This window comes from Hemiscyllium ocellatum, chromosome 5 (assembly GCF_020745735.1).
Source record: "Hemiscyllium ocellatum isolate sHemOce1 chromosome 5, sHemOce1.pat.X.cur, whole genome shotgun sequence".
Taxonomy (NCBI): Eukaryota; Metazoa; Chordata; class Chondrichthyes; order Orectolobiformes; family Hemiscylliidae; genus Hemiscyllium; species Hemiscyllium ocellatum.
In genome coordinates, this window is record NC_083405.1 from 62,112,389 (window position 1) to 62,136,940 (window position 24,552).

General features: G+C 41.0%; 1 protein-coding gene across 2 annotated transcripts in view; it reads right to left on the reverse strand.

Moving 5' to 3' along the window:
• Window positions 1-10,777: 10,777 nt before the first annotated feature.
• The window catches only part of LOC132815715 (uncharacterized), a 66,964-nt gene continuing 53,189 nt past the window's right edge, over window positions 10,778-24,552 (reverse strand). For both annotated transcript variants that reach the window (XM_060824796.1, XM_060824797.1), the window contains 5 exons: window positions 19,413-19,478; window positions 18,366-18,473; window positions 16,046-16,232; window positions 14,562-14,795; window positions 10,778-11,537 (listed from right to left, as the gene is read on the reverse strand). In XM_060824796.1, coding sequence (XP_060680779.1) covers window positions 11,470-11,537; window positions 14,562-14,795; window positions 16,046-16,232; window positions 18,366-18,473; window positions 19,413-19,478 — 663 coding nt within the window. In that variant the 3' untranslated portion in view covers window positions 10,778-11,469. The remainder of the gene's footprint in view (window positions 11,538-14,561; window positions 14,796-16,045; window positions 16,233-18,365; window positions 18,474-19,412; window positions 19,479-24,552) is intronic.

Genomic DNA, 24,552 nt, shown 5'->3' on the forward strand with positions numbered 1-24,552 from the left:
ACTTTGGTGATGTTGGTTGTGTTCCTTTGGAGGTATGGTTTAGCCACACCATTAGTGACAATTTTATTGTAACTGTAATTTACCAGCCATTTAATTATTGATATTTAGTGCCAGATGTGGAGTTACATTGTATTCTTTGGCATTGAAATTCCTCTGTTTATGGAGTGCCAAACTTATTAAAATTATAAATCTAAATCTTCCTTTTCAAAGTAATAGACAGCAGTTCTAGTCCTTCTGTGTTGCCCAGTTGTTGAAAATAATGCAACAATACTGAGGATCAGGGTGAATATGTTGATTCCTGGTTAATTCTAACTTTACTGTTAGCCTAACTGTTTACAGATAAGCTGTATCCTTGAGGTTGAGGACAGGGAAAATATGATGTTTGACCAGGAAAAGCTGAAAGCACATCTGAATAATTAGTACTATATCATCTTTGATGCATTTCTTAGTTCAGTAGAATTTAATCACCAACAAGTTAAATTATAATGGCTATACTGCATCACCATTTGCTGCAGCTTAACTTTGTTCAGGATAAAATGTATTAGTACATTCAAAATTATCATGGTGGGATTATTTATAATCTCCTGTGACACAATTCACTGCAGTGTTGCTTCAGATATGTTTTTCTTATGTTCCACTTCGCAGCCTTTGCGATAAGTTCTAAATTAGAGGAAGGCCAATTTTGACAGTATTAGGCAAGAACTTTCAAAAATGAGATGAGAGTTCTGTTCTTGTTAGGGTAAAAGGTAAGGCTGGTAGGTGTAAGGAATGCTGTATAACTAGAGAAATCGATGTTCTAGTCAAGAAAAGGAAAGAAGCATATGTCAGGTATCGACAGCAGAGATTGAGTGAATCCTTTGAAGACTATTAAAGGCAGTAGAAGTACATTGAAGAAGAAAATCAGGAGGGGAGAAAGGAATCATGAGAAAGCTTTGGTAAATAGGGTTATGGAGAATCCAGAGGGATTTTATAAACCTGTTAAGGGCAAAAGGGTAACGAGTGAGAGAATCGGGCGCCTCAAAGCTCAGCAAGGCACCTTATGTGTGTAACTACAGAAGATGGGAAGATATTAAATGAGTATCTTGCATCAGTGTGTACTGTGGAGAAGGACTTGGAAGTACAGAATGTAGGGAAATGGATGGTGACAGCTTGAAAAATGTCCATATTACAGAGGAGGAAATACTGGATGACTTAAATGCATAAAGGTGGATAAATCCCCTTGGCCTGATTCTGTGTACCCTACATCTGTTGGAAGCTAGGGAAGTGATTGCTGGTGTATAAAATCAAATTATCACTTTGGTGATATTGGTTGTGCTCTTTTGGAGGTATAGTTTAGCCACACCATTAGTGACAATTTTATTATAACTGTAATTTACCGGCCATTTAATAATTGATATTTAGTGCCAGATGTGGAGTTATATTGTAATCTTTGGCATTGAAATTCCTCTGTTTATGGAGTGCCAAACTTATTAAAATTATAAATCTAAATCTTCCTTTACAAAATAATAGACAGCAGTTCTAGTCCTTCTATGTTGCCCAGTTGTTGAAAATAACTGATGCAAGATACCCTTTACTGAGATGTATCATCGATAGTCACAGGTGAGGTGCCAGAAGACTGGAGGTTGGCTAACATGGTGCCACTATTTAAGAAAGGTGGTAAGGACAAGCCAGGGAACTATAGACCAGGAAGCCTGACATCGTTGGTGGGTGAATTGTTGAAGGGAATCCTGAGGGATAGGATTTACATGTATTTTGGGAAGGCAAGGACTGATTAAGGATGGTCAACATGGCTTTATGGGAAATCATGTCTCATGAACATGATTGAGGGTTTTGAAAATTAACGAAGAGGTTTGAGGAAGGCAGAGTGTGATCTACATGGACTTCAGTAAAGCGTTTGACAAGTACCTCATAGTAGACTGGTTAGCAAGGTTAGATCACATGGAATACAGGGAGAACTAGCCACTTGAATACATAACTGACTTGAAGGTAGAAGACAAGTGGTAGTGGGGGAGGGTTTCTTCAGACTGGAAGCCTGTGACCAGTGGTGTGCCACAAGGGTCGGTGCCGGGTCCACTTATTTTTCTCATTTGTATGAATGATTTGGATGTAATGTAAGTAAGTTTGCAGATAACACCAAAATTGGAGGTGTGGCGGACATTGAAGAAGGTTACCTCAATATAATGGGATCTTGATCAGATGAGTAAATGTGTTGAGGAGTGGCAGATGGAGTTTTAGATGTGAGGTGCTGCATTTTACAAAGGCAAATGAGGGCAGGACTTGTACACTTAATGGTAAAGTCCTAAGGAGTGTTGCTAAACAAAGACAGGTTCATAGTTCCTTGAAAGTAGAGTCGCAGAAAGATAGAATCGTGAAGGCGGTGTTTGGTGTGCTTTCCTTTATTGGTCAGAACATTGCATATAGGAGTTGGAGGTCATGCAGTGGCTGTACAGGGCATTGCTTAAGCTACGTTTGGAATACTGTGTACAATTCTGGTCTCCCTCCTATAGGATGTTGTGAAACTTGAAAGGGTTCAAAAAAGACTTACACAGATGTTGCCAGGGTTGGAGTGTTTGAGCTATAGGAAGACGTTGAGTAAGCTGGGGCTGTTTTCCCTGGTGCGTCAGAGGCTGAGGTTTATAAAATCATGAGGGGCATGGATAGGGTAAATAGGCAGGGGTGGGGGAGTCCAGCATAGGTTTAGTGTGAAAGGGGAAAGATTTAAAAAGGACATAAGGGGCAACTTTTCACGTAGAGGGTGGTGTGTGGGTGAAATGAGCTGCCAGAGGAAATGGTGGAGGTTGGTACAATTACAACATTGAAAAGGCATCTGGATGTGCATACAAATAGGAAGGGATTTAGAGGGTGACATGCTGGCAAATGGGACTAGATTAATTTAGGATGACACGGATGAGTTGGACTGAAGGGTCTGTTTCCATGCTGTACATCTCTATGACTCTACAGATTAAAGTTAGATTAGATAGATGTTGGAGTATCTTGTAGATTTGAAGAGTAGAATATCCCAGTAAAGGGATTTTAAATGTTACCTATTGGCAGCAGATGAGGGTCCTCCAGAAAAAGTTACCATTTACATGCCAGGTCATGTAAATTAACTAATAATATGTGACTTTTAAAACAAAACTCTTTCAAATTGTATAGTAATTGCACTCCTTAAATAAGAGACTTCTGCAAAATAGCAAAAGAATTGGTAAATAAGGAGTTAAAAAACACTAATTGCTATAAGAAGATAATAAGTAGGAGCAGGAGGGAACACGAGTCAAGAGGTAGGGGAGGTCCTTAATGGATACTTTGTGTCAGTCTTCACTTCTGAGAGGGACTTTGGTGTTTCTGAGGACAGCGTGAAACTGACTGATATGCTCAAATAGATTGATGTTAAGAAGAAAGATGTGCTGAACTTTTGAAAGACATAAGGATAGATAAATCCCCTGGGCCAGATGGGATATACTTTCCCCATTCCTGAAGAAGGGCTCATGCCCGAAACGTCGATTCTCCTGCTCCTTGGATGCTGCCTGACCTGCTGCGCTTTTCCCGCAACACATTTTTCAGCCCAGATGGGATATATCCTAGGAAGCAAGGGAAGAGATTGCTGTGCCTTTGGTAATGATCTTTGCATCCTCACTGTACACTGGAGTAGTGCCAGATGAGTGGAGGCTGGCAAATGTTACGATAATGTCCAAGAAAGGATAATTCTGGGAATTACAGACCAGTGAATCTTGCATTTGTGGTGGGCAAAGTATTAGCGAGGATTCTGAGAGACAGGATTTGTGGTTACTTGGAAAACCATAGTTTGATGAGAGCTAGTCAGCATGGCTTTGTGAGGGGTAGGTTATGCCTCACCAGGCTTATTGAATTCTTTGAGGATGTGACAAAACACATTGAAGGTGGATGTGGTGTAAATTATCAAGACATTTTATAAGGTTTCCCATGGTAGGCTCTTCAGAAAGTAAGGAGGCATGGAGTACAGAGAAATCTGGCTCTCTGGATACAGATGAGGATGGTAGTAGATGGAAAGTATTCCACCTTGAGCTTGGTGACCAGTGGTGTTCCACAGGGATCTGTTCTGGAACCTCTGCTCTTTTTGATTTTTATAAATTACTTGGATGAGGAAGTGGAAGGGTGGGTTAGTAAATTTGGCAATGACACGAGGGTCGGTAGAGTTGTGGAGGGCTGTTGTAGGTTGCAATGGGACATTGACAGGATGCAGAACTGGGCTGATAAGTGGTTGATGAAAAGTGTGAAGTGATTCACTTTGGAAGATCAAATTTGAATGCAGAACACACAGTTAAAGGCAGGATTCTCAACAGTGTGGAGTAACAGGGATTTCGAGATCCATATCCATAGATCCCTTAAAGTTGCCACTCAAGTTGAAGGTATACAGTGTGTTAGCTTTTGTTGGGTAGAGGGATTGAGTTTCGGAGCCATGAGGTCATTCTGCAGCTGTACAGAACTCTGGTGTGGCCACAGTTAGGAGTATTGTGTTCATTTCTGGTTGCACTTTTATAGGCAAGATGTGGAAGCTTTAGAGAGGGTGCAGAGGAGATTTACCAGAATGCTGCCTGGCCTGAAGGTCATGCCTTATGAAGAAAGGTAGAGGGAGTTGGTTTAATGAGGATTACCACACATAAGGCAAGGGAAGAGATAGCAATGGGGAACCTTTCATGATAACTCCACCAGTGTAGGAATTGAACTCCTGCTGCTGGCATTGTTCTGCATTGCAAACGAGTTATCCAGCCACCTGACCCCATAGTAGCATAATGCTAATACAGTAATTGAGAGACCGAGATTAATATTGTCAGTATGTGGCATCAAATATCCCAATGACAGCTGCTTTAATTAGTCATTGAATTTAAATTCCATCTGGAATGTTTTAAAAAAAGTTAACTTTCCATTCATTGCCTCTGCTCTCCTTTCACTTCTTGCATTGGATAAGGCTGAAGACAACAGGAAATAAGAGACTTTACAATGAGCTCTTATGTGAGTGGAATTATGCTAAGTCATTCAAATCTGCCAAGAGCTAAGGTTGCAGGAAATCAGGAACTGCTGTCTCTACTAAATAAGGACAAAACATTTGGGATTGGACACATGCATGGGTAATTCCAAATAAGGCATACTCTTGGCTCAGAGGCTGGTGTCTGAAGAAAATCCTTGATTTTCAGCAGGACTTCAAAGATTAAGTACAGGAGGTATCGTACATGAGGAGGTGTGTTGAAGACATCAAGAGGAGGTCCAGGCTGGCCAGCTGCCACCTCTCCTAGGTAATAATGATTAGGGTTAGTTACAGAAACAAAAGTAATAAAAGACAGTAATTGAGCTATCTCTCATAGTTTAAAACGTGTTATTTGTTTAAGTACATAATAAATAAATTGAGCTTTATGGAGTTGTAAGTGTGCTGTACATTCATCGTGTCTACTGTTGTGTCATTGAGCCTCCAGTGTCCTTTTAGTTTTCTTGCATTAGAGGAGGAAATCCAACATCCTTAACCACAATGGCCTACATGTGATGAATGACCCACAATGTATTTTTGACACTTAAATGCCGTCACAAGTTACTCAGTTCAAGGGGAATTAGCGCTAGGCAAAAAATTCTGGCCTTACTGTCTATGATTACATCCTATGAAAAAATAAGCAGAATAAAGTATGTGCAACATCAGCCACAGGCTCAATCATAGAATTCTTGCATGTAATTAGCATGGCACTGCTGTTATTGCTTCTTTTGAACTGAAGGAGAAAGAAAACCAAGCACGATGAATTTAAATCAAACCACACCTTATTTTGGTGGTGCTGAACTTGCAAGCACCGATTAGTTCTTGGACTTCACATCACACAATGTAAACATTGACTAGCATCAAAGAACCAATTATAACATGATGCTGAGATTTTGTTTTGAATAGTAAGGTATTATCAGGATCAAATTTTAGGGAGGGCCAGGAACTTTTAAAGTGATAAATAAGATTGATTAAGGCAATGGTGGATGTTGTCGAACTTCAGCAAGATGTTTGACAAGGTTTTGTACAGTAGACTAATTAGATGGAAATGAAGCTGGAGATCAAAGTCGAAAAATGTGGTGTTAGAAAAGCACAGCAGGTCAGGCAGCATCTGAGAAGCAGGAGAATTAATGTTTTGGGCAATGACCTCTTTGTCGGCAATGTGAGCTGATGCCCAAAACATAGATTCTCCTGCTACTCTGATGATGCCTCACCTGCTGTACTGTTCCACACTTTGGTGGTAGACTGGTTAGCATGGTTAGATCACTTGGAATCCAGGGAGAATTAGCCATTTGGATACAAAATTGGCATGAAGGTAAGAGACAGGTTGGAGGAGGGTTGCTTTTTGGACTGGAGGCCTGTGACCAGTGGTGTGCCACAAGGATCAGTTCTGGGTCAACTGCTTTTTGCCATTTATATACAGCACAAATGGTTAGTAAGTTTTCAGATGACTCCAAAATGGTGGAGTTGTTGTTAGCCAAGGTTACTTCAGAGTATAACAGGACCTTGATCAGATGGTGTGGCACTTCAGAGTTCAATTCAGATGAACAGGAGGTGTTGCATTTTGGTAAGACAAATCAGGACAGGACTTGTACACTTAATGTTCGGGTGTTGGGGAGTGTTGCTGAACAAAGAGACTTTGCAGGCTCACAGCTTCTTGAAGGTGGAGTCCCAGGTAGACATGATAGTGAAAATGTGTTTGGTACATTTGCCTTTATTGGTCAGAGCATGGAGTATAGGGAGTGTGATGGCATGTGGCTGCTGTACAAGATGTTGGTTTGACCACTTCCAGAATATTCTATTCAATTCTGGCACCCTCTTATCGGAAGGATGTCGCCAGGATTGGAGGTTTTGAACTGTAGGGAGAGGCTGAAATAGGTTGGGGCTATTTTCCCTGGAGCATCAGAGGCTGAGGTGAGACCTTGTTCAGGTTTATAAAATCAACAGCAGCATGATGGGGTGAATAGCCAAGATCTGTCTTTCCCCAGGGTTGGGAAGTACAAAACTGGAGGGTGTAGGTTTACAGTGAAAGGGAAAGATATAAAATGAGTCTAAGGCTCAACCTCTTCACACAGAGGGTGGTGAGTGTATGGAATTAGCTGTCACGGGAAGTAGTAAAGGCTGGTACAATTTATCGCATTTAAAAGGCATGTAGATGGGTATAGTAATAGAAAGAGTTTAGAGAGAGATAAGCTAAATGTCATAATGAGACTACATTAATTTAGGACATCTGGTTGTCGTTGGTGAGTTGGACTGAAGCATCTGTTTCCATGCTGTACAACTCCATAACTCAGTCATATTGGACTCAAAATTAACTCTGTCAAAGATGCAGCTAGACTTTGAGTTTCTCCAACAACCTGGACTACTTTGCTTTTACACTAAATTTACGTCTCTATGGACTGGTACTGTACTGTAACGATTGATGATAAGCACCTGGAAAGATCATCTGAAGAGGAGTTCAAATCTGGAAGATTGAAGTTTAAATAAATTTATATTACAATTGATGATGCAGAATCTACTGTCATAAAAACCCAGTTGGTTCTTGCATATCCTGTCAGGAGGGAAATCGACCCTCCCTATCAGATGGCATTTATATGTGACTGAGGTTTGAGGTATCTTCAAACTGTTGTGACTTTTTCAAGGTTTGTGCGAAGATTTGTAGCTCGGGTGCTCGTTGTTGTGGTTCTGTTCGCCGAGCTGGAAGTTTTTGTTGCAAACGTTTCGTCCCCTGGCTAGGTGACATCATCAGTGCTCTGGAGCCTCCTGTGAAGTGCTTCTTTGATGTTTCTTCCGGTATTTATAGTGGTCTGTCCTTGCCGCTTCCGGGTGTCAGTTTCAGCTGTCCGCTGTAGTGGTTGGTATATTGGGTCCAGGTCGATGTGTTTGTTGATGGAGTTTGTGGATGAATGCCATGCCTCTAGGAATTCCCTGGCTGTTCTTTGTCTGGCTTGCCCTATGAGAGTAGTGTTTTCCCAGTCGAATTCATGTTGCTTGTTGTCTGCGGGTGTGGCTACTTGGGATAGCTGGTCGTGTCGTTTCGTGGCTAGTTGATGTTTAGATTAGATTAGATTAGATTACTTACAGTGTGGAAACAGGCCCTTCGGCCCAACAAGTCCACACCGACCCGCCGAAGCGCAACCCACCCATACCCCTACCCCTACATATACCCCTTACCTAACACTATGGGCAATTTAGCCTGGCCAATTCACCTGACCCGCACATCTTTGGACTGTGGGAGGAAACCGGAGCACCCGGAGGAAACCCACGCAGACACGGGGAGAACGTGCAAACTCCACACAGTCAGTCGCCTGAGGTGGGAATTGAACCCCGGTCCCTGGCGCTGTGAGGCAGCAGTGCTAACCACTGTGCCACCGTGCCGCCTGATGTATGCGGATTGTTAGCTGTCTTCCTGTTTGTCCTATATAGTGTTTTGTGCAGTCCTTGCATGGTATTTTGTAAACTACATTAGTTTTGCTCATGTTGGGTATCGGGTCCTTTGTTCTAGTGAGTTGTCGTCTGAGTGTGGCTGTTGGTTTGTGTGCCGTTATGAGTCCTAAGGGTCGCAGTAGTCTGGCTGTCAGTTCTGAAACGCTCCTGATGTATGGTAGTGTGGCTAGTCCTTTTGGTTGTGGCATGTCCTCGTTCCGTGGTCTGTCTCTTAGGCATCTGTTGATAAAGTTGCGCGGGTATCCGTTTTTGGCGAATACCTTGTATAGGTGTTCCTCTTCCTCTTTTTGCAGTTCTGGTGTACTGCAGTGTGTTGTGGCTCTTTTGAATAGTGTCCTGATGCAGCTTCGTTTGTGTGTGTTGGGGTGGTTACTTTCATAGTTTAGGACTTGGTCTGTGTGTGTTGTTTTCCTGTGTACCCTTGTGGTGAATTCTCCATTCGGTGTTCTCTCTACTATCACGTCTAGGAATGGGAATTTGCTATCCTTTTCTTCTTCTCGCGAGAATCGGATTCCTGTGAGTGTGGCGTTGATGATCCGGTGTGTTTTTTCTATTTCTGTGTTTTTGATGATTACAAACGTGTCATCGACATATCTGACCCAGAGTTTGGGTTGAATTTGTGGTAGGGCTGTTTGTTCTAACCTTTGCATGACTGCCTCTGCTATGAGCCCCGAGACTGGTGATCCCATGGGTGTTCCGTTGATTTGTTCGTATATCTGATTGTTGAATGTAAAGTGTGTAGTGAGGCACAAGTCCAGTAGTTTAAGTATGCCGTCTTTGTTGATAGGTTCCGCCTCCTGTTTTCTGTTCTGTATGTCTAGTAGGTTGGCTATTGTTTCTCTGGCTAGGGTTTTGTCAATCGAAGTGAACAGTGCCATCACATCGAATGAGATCATGGTTTCTTCTTTGTCTATGTGTGTATTCCTGATGACGTCCAAGAATTCCTGTGTTGATTGTATGGAGTGTTTGGATCCGCTGACCAAGTGTTTCAGTTTCTGTTGTAGTTCTTTGGCCAGTTTGTATGCTGGTGTCCCTGGTAGTGATACTATGGGTCTGAGTGGGATGTCTGGTTTGTGTACTTTGGGTAGTCCATAGAATCTGGGGGTGTTGTTGCTTTCCGGTTTCATGCCAGTTTCCGGAACGAGGACATGCCACGCCACAACCAAAAGGACTAGCCACACTACCATACATCAGGAGCGTTTCAGAACTGACAGCCAGACTACTGCGACCCTTAGGACTCATAACGGCACACAAACCAACAGCCACGCTCAGACGACAACTCACTAGAACAAAGGACCCGACACCCAACATGAGCAAAACTAATGTAGTTTACAAAATACCATGCAAGGGCTGCACAAAACACTATATAGGACAAACAGGAAGACAGCTAACAATCCGCATACATGAACATCAACTAGCCACGAAACGACACGACCAGCTATCCAGAGTAGCCACACACGCAGACAACAAGCAACATGAATTCGACTGGGAAAACACTACTCTCATAGGGCAAGCCAGACAGAGAACAGCCAGGGAATTCCTAGAGGCATGGCATTCATCCACAAACTCCATCACCAAACACATCGACCTGGACCCAATATACCAACCACTACAGCGGACAGCTGAAACTGACACCCGGAAGCAGCAAGGACAGACCACTATAAATACTGGAAGAAACATCAAAGAAGCACTTCACAGGAGGCTCCAGAGCACTGATGATGTCACCTAGCCAGGGGACGAAACGTTTGCAACAAAAACTTCCAGCTCTGTTGTGACTTTTAACTACTGCCTTAATTGGCCTAGCTTTGTGTCAAAGCTCTGCCGGGGTTCAAAACTACTAACTTCTCAATACATGTTGACCTTGCTAATGATGCCACATCCATTAACTAATTCAAAAAAATCACTGGTCCACATTCAGATACTGAAATCAAGATGTCTGCTTATTAGTACATTATTGTCCTAGGCCAAGTTTGAAACGAACCCCAGGAGTATTACATATAAACAAGCAGCTAACACAATTAACCTGCTGGATTATGGAAATCCCCTTTTTTCCATTTCACCATCCTGTTCTGAAATTGGCAACACCAATTCAAATCACACAGGAGGTATATAATGCTTTATTTTTGACACAGTGCAGTGCATTTATTAAGCACAGGACATTAAACAATGCAGGAGATAAATCAAAAATAATTCAACTGTAAAGCAACTTTTTGTGTTACAGAAAAATTTCTGACCTTAATTTAGTTATCAAACCTGTTTAGAAAACTAAACAAAAAATACATTTTATTGTACTTTACTGAAGACTAGTCACAAAGTTTTTTAATGCCAGTATTTGATGTTTGAAATCATGAATTTATCTACAAGGAATTATAATTCTGAAACCCATAAAATTAATGAGAACTTAATTTGTAGCCTTGATCTTTTAGTTAAGATTAGGAAGCCCTACATACATGTAATTAATTCTCCTCAGTAATTTTCAGGATCTCAATTTATAAATTAAATCCAAGAACACAACATAACGTTAATAATTTTCAACTCTGAAGTTTTGATGAGTTACCACAATATGATAAGTACACCAAGATTTAACTTGTGACTGAATCCAGGCAAAAAGGTAAGTCACTATATTTCACCATGGACAACAGTATTTATTACAAATGGAATCAAAGCTTTCATTGTACAGTCTATACACCTTATGTAGAATATGTTAAACAAAAAATACTTGAGAAACATCCATCAACCTTAAGAAAAATGCAACAAAACATTTGTTATCCCAAAATGTTTCACCACCCCCAAAAGATATGAAAAAAAGTTTATTTCATACAAGCCAGGCTGGTTTTTTAAAAAACTGAATTTAATGAAGAATTTCAAAGTTTTACCAGTGGTCATCTTCTAAGATAATAATCTGAATAAAGCTTAAAGTCTCACAAGAAACAAAAAAAGTCTTTTTTATTACATCTTATTACAGTCTTTTTGATGTTCTCATGTAAATACCAACTCCACTTATTCAGCTGGTGCTGGTCTTAAGTCTGCATATTCTTCAGCACACCAGCCTCTATCAGCACATTAACCAAGACAGAGACCTTTACACCTAGAAACAAAGAAAATTACCATGACATGAAAAAATATGAATTATTCAAAACTAAGTGTAGAGCAATTTAAAACATATGTACCAAAGATCGAACCATGATTTTGCAGGATTTGGAAGACTTGAGTTCTAAAGACTGGATAGGTTGGGACGTTTTTCACTGGAGCATAGGAGGTTTAAAGGCAACCTTATAGAAGTCAATAAAATAATGAGTATAGATAATGGTAGTTGTCTTTTCCCCTTGGATGTGGGATTTCAAAACTAGAAGGCATATTTTTAAGGTGAGAGGAGAAAGATTTTTAAAAAGACGAGGCAATTTTTTTTGACAGAGGGTGTTTTGTGTGTGCAACGAACGTCCTGAGGAAGTGGTGGGATGTGGGTACAATTATAATGTTTAAAAAAAAATTTGGATAAGTGCAAGAATAGGAAAGGTTTGGAGGGATATGGGCTAGGAGCATTTAAAATGGGACTAATTAGTTTGGGATTACGTTCGCCATGGACTGGTTGATCTGAAGGATCTGTTTCCTTGCTGAATGACTAATCTTTTCTATTCTGAGTCAGATGAGGAAATTCAGCCCCGAGGATTAGATAGTACAAAACCTTAAGCCTCTTTTTTTAAGAGAAAAAGAGGAATAGCCAAAGTATGTAAGAACAGAAGACCAAATGGGCTGACAAGCCTGTTCTGCTATCATTGCAAATATGGCTAACCTTGGGCCTTACTACACCCCAGTTTGTCCATCTCAGCCATAAATACATTCCATGAGAATAAGTAGGAACAGGAATACACCATTTAGCTCAAAACTGGCCCAACCACAACTCTTTTGCACCAGGTCCTCTAGTCCCCTATTTACTTTCTCTTTAAATACCTTCAGTCCAAACATTCACTACTCTGTAGAAGAAATTCCTTTGCACCTCAGTTTCAAAAGTATGCGTGTCCTTTTATTCTGTTACCAGATCCCCAGTGGTTTTCCCACTAATGGAAACATCTTCACAACTTTTACCCTGTTATTCCCCCTCAGTTTGTTTCAATAAGATAATCCATCATTCTTCTAAGTCGGTTTAGCTGTTCTTGATAACGCCTTCATCCCAGGAATCAGCCTAGTGAAGTGAATCTCTTTTTGACCTGCCTTCAATACCAGTACATAGTGAAGAGAACTTCAGGAGGGCATAGGCAGGCTAAGGAAATGAGCACACATGTTCAGATACACTTCACAATTCTCTGCATTAAGTTATGTACTTTGGAAGAAAAAATGAAGCCATATGAACAGTAGCAATACTAAATAGAATAAAGGAAAGGAGAGATCTTTGGCTTTTCATACAGAAATCATTATCTAATCTAAAAAGGTTAGATATTCTTATGCCAGAGACATTCCGTGCTGTTGTTAACAGGGTGTTTGAACCACCGGGAGTAGTATGGGCCTCTTTTAACTGATAGTAACTTCAGTTTCAGAGATACAAACATTTTGAGTGATACTCTAGCTTTGCTCCACTGTTAATTTTGATGTCGGTCACTGGTCAACAAGCCCATTCCACACCATCATTCCCCTCGCTCTTCAAAACTGATGTGACAGTCAAAAAAGAAGTCTCTCCATTATTCTCTATGGATAACTATACGAAACAATTGATGGTGCAGCAAAGTCAAAGACCTAGCTGCAAGGACATAAAAAAAGTGAGGCAGTAATTATCTTTGCAGTCAGTAGCACTTCCATCGACCAGAACATCTAGTTCATGGAGGAAAAATTAAGGATGACAAGATTTAAAAGAAGATGCAACAGTACTAAAGATGATGAACATCAGTTATGTGGAGAGGTTACTGAAGTTGAGTTGCCTTCTTTAGAGCACAATGTTATGGGGGAAATTTAATTTTGAGGGTTATTCATAAAATAACTGAAGGAAAGCTGTAAGATAGTTTGCAAAGCAAAGAACCAGAGTCAACATCACAATTTTATAATTTGGAATTCACTGATTGAGAGGAAAGTGCATAATGATTTAATTTGAACTTTCAATATGAAAGTGAGTAAATAACCAAATGGTTTATGATGGAAGAGCTGGAGAGTGCAATTAACAGAAAGAACATATTCTCTGCCCTGTGATGCAACCATAGACTCTGGAATGTCTCAATAACATCACCTCTCATTTTTCATTCTTCCGAATTCCGATGAGTGAAAGCTGAAACCTCAAGACAGCTCGCAACCCTCCCAGCAGGTACCTTACAGACACCCCTCCCCTCACTTCAGAGTAAGACTTCCCTGTTTTTATATTCTTGTAAGGTAATGTGATTGTTAGACTCTGTTGCAAGTTATGATGTACCTGTACGCTAACATTGAGATTCACACAAGAGCACCCATATCTATCCATTTTTACTAAAAAAGTACATTACACTGTATCCACATATTTTTCATCCACTTACTTAAGCTATATTCCTTTGCAAACTTTGTCCTGCTCATAACTTGATTTCCCATTAATGTTCACCAATGTCATTAAATTGTAAATAGTTACGTTTGCAATACTAATCCCTAATCACTAATTCCTGATGAAGGGCTTATGGCCAAAACATGGCTTTCCTGCTCTTTGGGTGCTGCCTGACCTGCTGTGCTTTTCTCAGCATCACACTTTTTGACACTAATCCCTATGGCATTTAATTAACTCTCTTCACAATCATTTGTGGAAAGTGAAGTAAAATTTTGGGTCACCGGCCAAGATCAATTGTTCTTGCTGATTGCCTGTGCGAAGTTGCTGCTGAGACTCCATTTTGAAACCACATAGTACAGGTACTGCCACTGATGTTACAGAAGAAGCTCCAGTAGTATGCTAAGCTCCCAATAAGATAACTTCTACAAATCCAAAGTTCTAAATGATCAAATAACATGACAAAAATCAAAATACACAATGATAATTATTTGATTATTACAAGAATTAATTTTGCTACATAGATGAAATTTAGTACACTTGGATAGTGGCACAAAAAAACCAAACTTCACTAAACAAATGTAAATTGACAAAATTAAGAGGATATGCAATTCTCACCTTTCAGTGCTGGATTAGTTTTTGATAGTTTAGCCAAGGTTTTAGTGGCTCTGTTAATATCCATTCCACGGACCGCCTTAAGCAGGTGTGGGGTCAAAATACCACCATGTTTTGATTTTGACAGACTGGTGTGAAATGTTGATGGTTTGAGTGGCCTTTGATTTGATTGAAAACCTGTTTTTTTGAAATTTGATTTAGATTGCATTGCAACTGCTTTTTTCCAGGCACCACCAACTGTAAAATACAATAAACCAATAAGAGGCACTGAAAATATTAATACTGCTTTGCTGTACAACTTTTTTAAAAGTCTAAAGTAGAAATATTTTCATGTACCATTTTATGGTTTCAAATAGTTTTGCATGGAATTCACAAGTGTCGTGGACAAGAAAAAGAAACTTGATCAATGAAGTTTATTCCTATTTTACAGTAATTCACTACATATAATCAAAGTATTCGAGCAGTTTAAAAAAATAGTAATGTACTGTAGATGTTGAGAGGAAGTTATTTTGGATGGAAAACGTTAACTTTGTTTCTCTGCTCATAAACCTGAATTTTTCCACTGCATTTTGTTTTTATTCCTTTAGAGCAGCTCTTCTTATCTACAAAATCCAACAGTTATGCTAATTTAAAGAAAAATTACTTCTACAACAAACCAAGTTTCACTTTCATTAATGTAACCTGTTGGCGTTCAGGTCTACACAACTTTAGGTATATATAAGGCAAATCAACACTTTTACGAAAGTAATTTTGTCCCTTAACATCCTCTTTAGACTGTACAGCTTGAGATTTTCTTAACTTTTCATCATAACTCAAAATTTATACTGGAGATTATTCTTCTAATACTGCTGTGTTCCCTTTTTAAATCATGTGTTTTTTTTTGCCTGGTGGCTTAAAGTTAGCAGAGTAATTCAGAGTGCATAAGTCCAGATATTTTGATAATTAGACTAGATTAGATGCCCTACAGTGTGGAAACAGGCCCTTTGGCCCAACAAGTCCACACTGACCCTCCGAAGAGTAACACACCCAAATCCATTTCCCTCTGATTAATGCACCTAACACTACAGGCAATTTAGAATGGCCAATTCACCTAACCTGCATATCTTTGGACTGTGGGAGGAAAACCGGAGCAGCCAGAGGAGAAACCCACATGGGGAGAATGTGCAAGCTCCACCCAGTCGCCCGAGACTGGACTCGAACCTGGGTTCCTGGTGCTGTGAGGCAGCAGTGCTAACCACTGAGCTATTGTGCTGCCCCAAAGGTTATGTCCAATATGGTCTTTATTGCCTTGGGCTAACTTTATTCTGTTAAGTTTCACAGCTGATTCATATTTTTGGCCAAAAGGCAAGCTACATTGATAATGGTCAATTTTACTTTTCATTTATTTCTCCAGTTACATTGCTGATAGAAAGTAGTCAGGAATTCAGTCTACATTCTGTTGCAATGAGGTTTGCTGTAAGTCTTTGAAGATGTTTTGCTCACTTTACCTTTATATTTAGGTCTAAAGTTAGTTGAGCTACCAGCGTATCTCTGAGTGTTTACCGGTGCTGGATCTGATAAAACTGGACGTGACAAAGTTGAATGTGACATGGGAGATTCGTATCTTGAATGTTCATCTGATATACTGGGAAGATGTCTCAATTCCTCATCCAAGAGAGGCCTTTTGTCTTGATTCTGATGGAAGAAAAGCATGCGAAGTCTACTAGGTGCAGTAAAAATGATTAAAGAAAGGAATTGAAAAGGATTTTACATGCATAGTTAGCAAATTAGCTACTTCAGACAAAATCACCCAATTGCTTTAATACATATCAATCATAAACCTAAAAATTGAACATTTTGATTTTTTTCAAAAAAAGCCTCATGTTTGCAGGAGGCATTCTGGCAGGCTGAAATTTACAACATCTTGAAACTTACTTCACCACAACAAGTAGAAGGGATGGCTCATTTAAAAAAAAATACATTTAACAACAAAACACTTAATAAAATGTAATACACAGCAATTAAAGCAGGTTGTTATCTGTGTATGAACAAATACATTAATCTCTTATAACTTAAATGTATTAACACAAGGTGAACAGAATGCAGGCATGAATGACCATCAATTAATCCTCACAATAGTGAAGCACAAACTCTCACCAGAGATTTGAATAGTTACATTCATTCTATTCACAATACCAGCAATTACTTGTTGATTTAGAATCAGGTTTGAGACACCTTGATGACCACATTACTTACTGATGTCCCAGAGGTGTTTTCTGAAATGTTCCGCAAGTAGGCAGCCTGTGTCCCCAATATAGAGGAGGCCACATCGGGTGCAGCGGATGCAGTAAATGATGTGTATAGAGGTGCAGGTGAATTTGTAGTGGATATGGAAGGATCCCTTGGAGCCTTGGAGAGAAGTAAGGGGTAGGTGTGGGCGCAAGTTTTGCATTTCTTGCGGTTGCAGGGGAAGATGCCGGGAGTGGAGGTTGGGTTGGTGGGGGGGGTGTGGACCTGACGAGGGAGTGGTCTTTTCAGAATGCTGATAGGGGAGGGGAGGGAAATATATCTCTGGTGGTGGGGTCCGTTTGGAGGTGGCGGAAATGATGACGGATGATACAATGTATATGGAGGTTGGTGGGGAAGTAGGTGAGGACCAGTGGGGTTCTGTCCTGGTGGCAATTGGAGGGGCAGGGCTCAAGGATGGAGGAGCAGGAAGTGGAGGAGATGCGGTGGAGGGCATCGTCGATCACGTCTGTGGGGAAATTGCAGTCTTTGAAGGAGGAGACCATCTGGGTTGTACGGTATTGGAACTGGTCCTCCTGGGAGCAGATGTGGCGGAGACGAAGGAATTGGGAATATGGGATGGCGATTTTACAGGGGGCAGGGTGGGAGGAGGTGTAGTCTAGGTAGCTGTGGGAGTCGGTCGGTTTAAAGTAAATGTCCGTGTTGATTCGGTCGCCCGAGATAGAAATGGAAAGGTCTAAGAAAGAGAGGGAGGACTGAGACAGTCCAGACCTCTTCGTAGGATATGTGGAACAGTCCATCTTCCGCAGCTACACTGGCACCACCCCCGCACCTTATCCTCTGCTACATCGATGACTGTTATCGGTGCTGCCTCGTGCTCCCACGAGGAGGTTGAACAGTTCATTCACTTCACCAACACCTTCCACCCCGACCTCAAATTTACCTGGACCGTCTCAGACTCCTCCCTCCCCTTCCTAGACCTTTCCATTTCTATCTTGGGCGACTGACTCAACATGGACATTTACTATAAACCGACTGACTCCCACAGCTACCTAGACTACACCTGCTCCTTGGATGCTGCTTGACCTGCTGTGCTTTTCCAGCAACACATTTTCAGCTCTGATCTCCAGCATCTGCAGTCCTCACTTTCTCCTCGACCACATTACTTAGGTTGCTGATGCCCCTCAGTCTGTAATTGCACTTGTATTGGAGGGTAGCCATCAGGCATTGATAATGGACCATCCTATAGCAGAATTTCATTTCTTCATCCCTAAAAGTTTGTGGTGCTACCCTGTCTCTATTATTTGGAAGAATTAGTCAAATTCTCTGTATCTCAACTTGCTCTTCATTGGCAAACTGTACACCTTTAAGTGTTGCCACCTCACTGCATTTATCTTTCCTTAGTTAAAAACGGAGTCATTCAAGTTCGAGGAAGATTCACAGTCTCGATTTATTTCTGCTTGCTCTGGGCCAGACCTAGGTCATTTTCACTGGATTTGGAGAATTAGTGCTAAAGTGTTTCAAACTCAGACCAAAATGACAGAAACAAATAGTGCAATTGAAATCATTTCAAATACTTACTAGTCCAGTCATTGTCTTGAGGCGATATTCCATTAGTCCATCTGTGAGACTCTGTGTAACTTTCAAGGCAAAACTTGCATCACTATCACTAGTGATTTGAAAATTTTGCTGTAAGACAATACACAAGAAAAGTAAAGAGAATTGATGAGGGCAGAGTGGTGGACGTGATCTACATTGACTTCATTAAGGCGTTTGACAAAGTTCCTCATGGGAGACTGGTTAGCAAGGTTAGATCTCATTGAATACAGGGAGAACTAGCCATTTGGATATAGAACTGGCTCAAAGTTAGAAGACAGGGGGGAGTGATGGAGGGTTGTTTTTCAGACTGGAGGCCTGTGACCAGCAGAGTGCCACAAGGATCAGTGCAGGGTCCAATTCTTTTCGTCATTTATATAAATAATTTGGATGTGAACATAAGAGGTATAATTATAAGTTTGCAGATGATACCAAAATTCGAAGTGTAATGGACAGTGAAGGAGGTTACCTCAGATTGCAATGAGATTTTGATCAGATGGGCCAGTGGGCTAAGGAGTGGCAGATGGAGTTTAATTCAGATAAATGCAAGGTGCTGCATTTTGGGAAAGCAAATCAGAGCAGGACTTATACACTTAATGATAAGGTCCTAGGGAGTGTTGCTGAACAAATAGACCTTGGAGTCCTGGTTCATAGCTCCTTGAAAGTGGAGTCACTGGTGGATAGGATCGTGAAGAAGGCATTTGGTATGCTTTCCTTTATTGGTCAGAGTACTGAGTACAGGAGTTGGGAGGTCATGCTGTAGCAGTACAGGACATTGGTTAGGCCACTGTTGGAACATTGCATGCAATTCTGGTCTCCTTCCTAACGGAAGGATATTGTAAAACTTAAAAGGGTTCAGACAGTTTTCTATGCAAAGTTTACCTGTTATGAGTATAAAATTCTTCTGCAACACTGGTGGCAGAAACAATTTTAAAAACTAGCATTGTTTTCCAATTAATATAATTTAGTGTTTTGATCGCTGTGTTTATTGGTTTCTCCACAAATTCTCTACAGTAAAAATTTCAGACTCACCAAATATTCAAAAAAATCTTCGTTTGTATAGGCAGGTTTGGAATCAGATGATCTGTACGGTTCAAACTAAAACTCAACAGAAGTGGGAAAACAAAGATATAAGAAACTAACTGCACCAAATACACAATGTATACTTAAAATGAACTTTAGTTGTAAAGATGACTGATGAAATAAATGTTATTTTTGCTTATAAATCAGAAATAAACATGTCTATTCATTAATACTGCCACGAGTGGTGAACAGTGAGTGCTCTTGCTGTTCCACATGAATGGCAGAATTATTTTGGGATTTTTCTCCCTCAAGAGAACCAATGTTGACAAATCGATAGAAGGTTTAGAGAATTTACAGATTAAGGAAGTGGAACACTTTTCTTTGGAAAAATATGTGGGAAAATACATTGTTGGACATAGGGATGTTCATTCTAGTTGAATACACTCCTGGACCTTTCATTACAAGATTCCCACAACAGTCATGTCGGTCTCTGCCAGCATTCCCAATATTTCTATTGATAAAAACTTGGAAGTACTAACATTCCCATGATTTTGATTATAGATTCCTCACAAGTGTCCTGGAAATAGACTTTCATTTCTTGCAAACTCCAGAACAATCCTGGAGCGATGCCACTCCAAGCTGAAGATGAAAGCAGCCACAACGTTAAGTTCTTGGGAAATATTACATATTGCTATCAGGCTCAGAAGACGTCCAGTTTAATGCCAGCATGCGCTGATAGATTACCTGATTTATATTCATTATCCTATTCTACTCTCTTCTGAGGTAGACAAGCAGGAGGCTGGAAGAACACAGCAAACCAGGCAGCATCAGGAGATAGAGAAGTCAACATTTTGGGTGTACCCCTTCTTCAGGACTGGGGTTGGGTGTAAGGGGAACTGCAGATAAAGGGTGGGTGGGGGGGGGGGGGGGGGGAGAAAGAGTTTTGGGGAGAGGAGCAGGGTGACGAGGAAGGGAAAGGTAGAGGGTAGTCCAGGTTGGTCGATGGGAGGAGTGAATCTGGTTGGTGGCGGAATGGGTCGATCGGTGGAATGGAAGTTGTGGCGGTGGGGGGAGATGCTAGAAAGGGAATCAGAAGATGGGAAGAGAGGTTATTTGAAATTGGAGAACTCAGTGTTGAGTTCTCTGGGCTGTAGGCTGCCCAGGCAGAAGATGAAGTGTTGTTCGTCCAATTTGTGGTCTGATTTGCTGTGGCAATGGTGGAGGCCAAGTACAGTCATGTCAGAAAAGGAGTGGGAAAAGGGAATTAAAACGGGCGGTGACTAGAAGGTCAGAATGGCACCTGTGGGCACAGCTGCGATGCTCGGCGAAACGTATCATGAGTTTATGTTTGGTCTCACTGATGTACAGAAGACCACATTGGGAGCACTGTATACAATAAACTAGATTGGAGGAGAGGCAGGTGAACCTCAGTCTCACCTGAAGGACTGTTTGGGGCCCTGGATAGAGGTGAGGGGGTCGCCTGTCAGCCAGTTTTGCATCGTCTCTGGTTGCAGGGGAATGTATCTGGGGGTTCGGGGGGGGTGAGGTTGGTGGGGAGAGTGGTGCAAACCAAGGATTGGTGAAAGGTACAGTCCTTGCAGAAGGCAGAGAGGAGTGGTGAGGGGAAGATTTCTTGGTGGTGGAGTCTAATTGGAGGTGGTGGAAGATTCTTTTTAAAAAGGATGTGGAGGCTGGTGAAGTGGTAAAGGACGACAAGGAGGACCCACTTTTATTGCATTTGGAGGGACTGGGTATTAACAGAAGTGGAGCAGGGAGTGGAGGGCTGTCTGGATGCCAGAGGGGGGAAAAGACCAATTTGAAAGCCAAGTGAAAACCTCCAATACAGAGTGATAAGAGCAAACTGGCTTCTTTGATTTGGCAGATGCAAGAAACCGTTAAACTGACAGCAAAGCGGGTAGGGATACAATATGAACAGGGAGATTTTTGTTCTAAGAAAGAACTGAGCTCAAAAGTCCAATGGTAAACATTTTCAGAGGAAAGGCAGAATATCCAAAAGTGGTCAGTTAACTAGAGGTAGACAGTGGTCTCAAGATATCTAAACTACCTTTAACATGATTGTTCTTTAGTAAGGTATCTCAAACCAGGATTATGAAATGGTCTTCTGAATGTAACATTCTCTGTATGTCATGGTGTTGAGGTGTACAGATCAGAAAGTTTTTGCAAGTGATCCCTGATCAATATGCCTGGGAAAATAATAACCTCTGCACATTGAAGCCAGTTAAGATGGGAATAATCATCGTGCAGTTCTGTCATCTATTAATCGGTCACTGGGAAAATGAATCTATTTTAAAGGATACAGAAGAACAGCACATTTAGAAATAATCAAAGAGGATCAACTTGGCTTCACAATGGTGTAATCATGTATGGAAAATGTATTTTTTTTAAGGCAGCAATAAGCAAGATACATAGATGAAAACCAGTAGATGTCAAAATTTGGATTTTCACAAATCATTTGATAAGATACAACACAAGGCTACTTAAGAGCCACTGGTATTGGTAGCAGTGTATTTGCATTAATAGAGAATTGGTTACCGAACGGAAGGGCAAAAAATTGGGATATGGAGACTTCTTTAGGATGACAACCTGTAACTAGCAGAGTGCCACAAGAATTGATGCAAGGGAGCACAATTATTTACAATATATAATCATGAACTGTGTTACTGAAGTGAATATTATTGCTAAATTTGTGGATGAGACTGCTTGCAGAGGTATATAGACAAGTTACATGAGCAGGCAAAGTTTGGCCAGCAGAATATGATTTGTGGAAATGGGAAGTTATACACTTTGGTGGGAAGAATTGAGATACTGAATACTCACGCAAAAATCATAAAAAGTAAACAAACAGATTCAGTGGGTAATTAGGAAAATAAATGGAATATTGGCCTTCATTTCAAAGGAAATGGAGTATAAAACAAGGAAGTCTTGCCAAAACTATACAAGGCACTAGTCAGACCTCACTTAGAATATGGAGAAGTTTAGTCCCTTAGCTAGGTCAAGATATGCTGGCCTTGGAGGCAGTCCAGAGAAGATATTCTTGATTGATCTGGGCATGGAGGACTTGTCTTATGAGGAAATGTAGGTCTGTTCTCATTTAGGTTTAGTTAAAGAGACGTGACTTTATTGCAATATGTAAAGATTCTTAGGACTTGACAGGATAGATATAGAGAAGCTGTTTTGACCTGTGGGACAGTCTAGGAGCAGAGAGCATAAAAAGATGTCTGAGTTAATTTAGTGATGAGGAGGAGCCTCTTCTGAGGGTTGTGAAACTGTGGAATAGGTTACTGCAGAAGACTGTGGAAATTGGGTCATTAAGTACAGTCAAGATTGTCAAGGGTTGGAGGAAAAGGCAAGAAAGTGAAATTGAAGATTTTCAGAACAATCATGAACTTGTTGAATGGTACAGCAGAGTTGATGGGCTGAATGGCTTATTTCTGATCCTATGTCAAACATCTAATGTAGTTAGAAAACCATAGTCAGGATAATGGGTCTTGAAATAAGTTTACAATTGATGAAAAGTACACATTTGTCAAAGTCTTATGTCGGTGGTGGGCAAATTATTGGAGAGGATTCTCAGCAACAGAATTTGTGATTATTTGAAAAAGCACAACTTGATTGGAGACAGTCAGCATGACTTTGAGAGGAGCAGGTCATGCCTCACAAACCTTAGTGAATTCTTTGAGGATGTGACAAAACTCACTGATGAAGGTGGACCAGTGCATGTGGTGTATATGGATTTTAGCAAGGTGTTTGATAAGGTTCCCCATGGTAGGCTCATTCAGAAAAGTAAGAAGCATGGGATACAGAGAAATTCGGCTGTCTAGATACAGAATTGGCTGACCTGTAGAAGACACAGATTGGTAGTAGATGGATGGTAATCAGCATGCAGCTCAGTGACTAGTGGTATTCCGCAGGGATCTGTTTTGAGACCTTTGCTCTTTGTGATTTTTATAGATGACTTAGATGAGCAAGTGGCAGGGTGGGTTAGTAAGTTTGCCAATGACATTAAGGTCAGTGGAGTTGTGGATAGTTTGGAAGGCTGTTGTAGGTTGCAACAGGACATTGACAGGATGCAGAACTGGGGTGATAAGTGGCAGATGAAATTCAATCTGCAAAAATGTAGTGATTCATTTTGGAAGGTCAAATTTGAATGCAGATTAAAAGGCAGGATTCTTAGCAGTGTGGAGGAACAGAGGGATCTTGGGGTCCATGTCCATAGATCCCTCAAAATTGCCACCCAAGTTGATAGGGCTTTCATTAGAGGGGAGGATTGAGTTTAAGCGCTGCGAGGTTATGATCTACAGAGCTCTGGTTAGACCACACTTGTGTTCAGTTCTGGTCGCCTCTTTATAGAAAAGATATGAAAGCTTTAGAGAGGGTGCAAAGGAGATTTATCAGAATGCTGCCTGGACTGGAGGGCTTGTCTTATGAAGCTAGGGCTTTTCTCACTGGAAGAAAGTGAGGACTGCAGATGCTGGAGATCAGAGCTTAAAAATGTGTTGCTGGAAAAGTGCAGCAGGTCAAGCAGCATCAAAGGAACAGGAGAATCGACGTTTCAGGCATAAGCCCTTCTTCAGGAATGAGGAGGGTGTGCCAAGCAGGCTAAGATAAAAGGTAGGGAGGAGGGACTTGGGGGAGGGGCGCTGGGAATATGATAGGTGGAAGGGAGGTTAAGGTAAGGGTAATAGGCCGGAGAGGGGATGGGGGCAGAGAGGTCGGGAAGAAGGTTGCAGGTCAAGGCGGCGGTGCTGAGTCTGAGGGTAGTGACTGAGAAAAGGTGGGGGGAGGAGAAATAAGAAAGCTGGAGAAATCTGCATTCTCACTGGAGCAAGAAGCATGAGTGGTGACTTGGTAGAGGTATATAAGGGCATAGTTAGAGTTGGTAGCCAGAGACTTTTTCCCATGGCAGAAATGGCTATCATGAGGGGGCAAAATTTTTAGGTGATTGGAGGAAGGTTTGGGGAGATGTCAGAGGTAGGTTCTTTACACAGAGTGGTGTGTGTGTATGGAATGCACTGCTAGCAATGGTAATATAGTCAGATACATTAGGGACTTTTAAGCGACTCTTGGATAGGCACATGGCCGATAGTCAAATATAGGGTATGTAGGTTAGTTTGAATTTAGAGTAGGA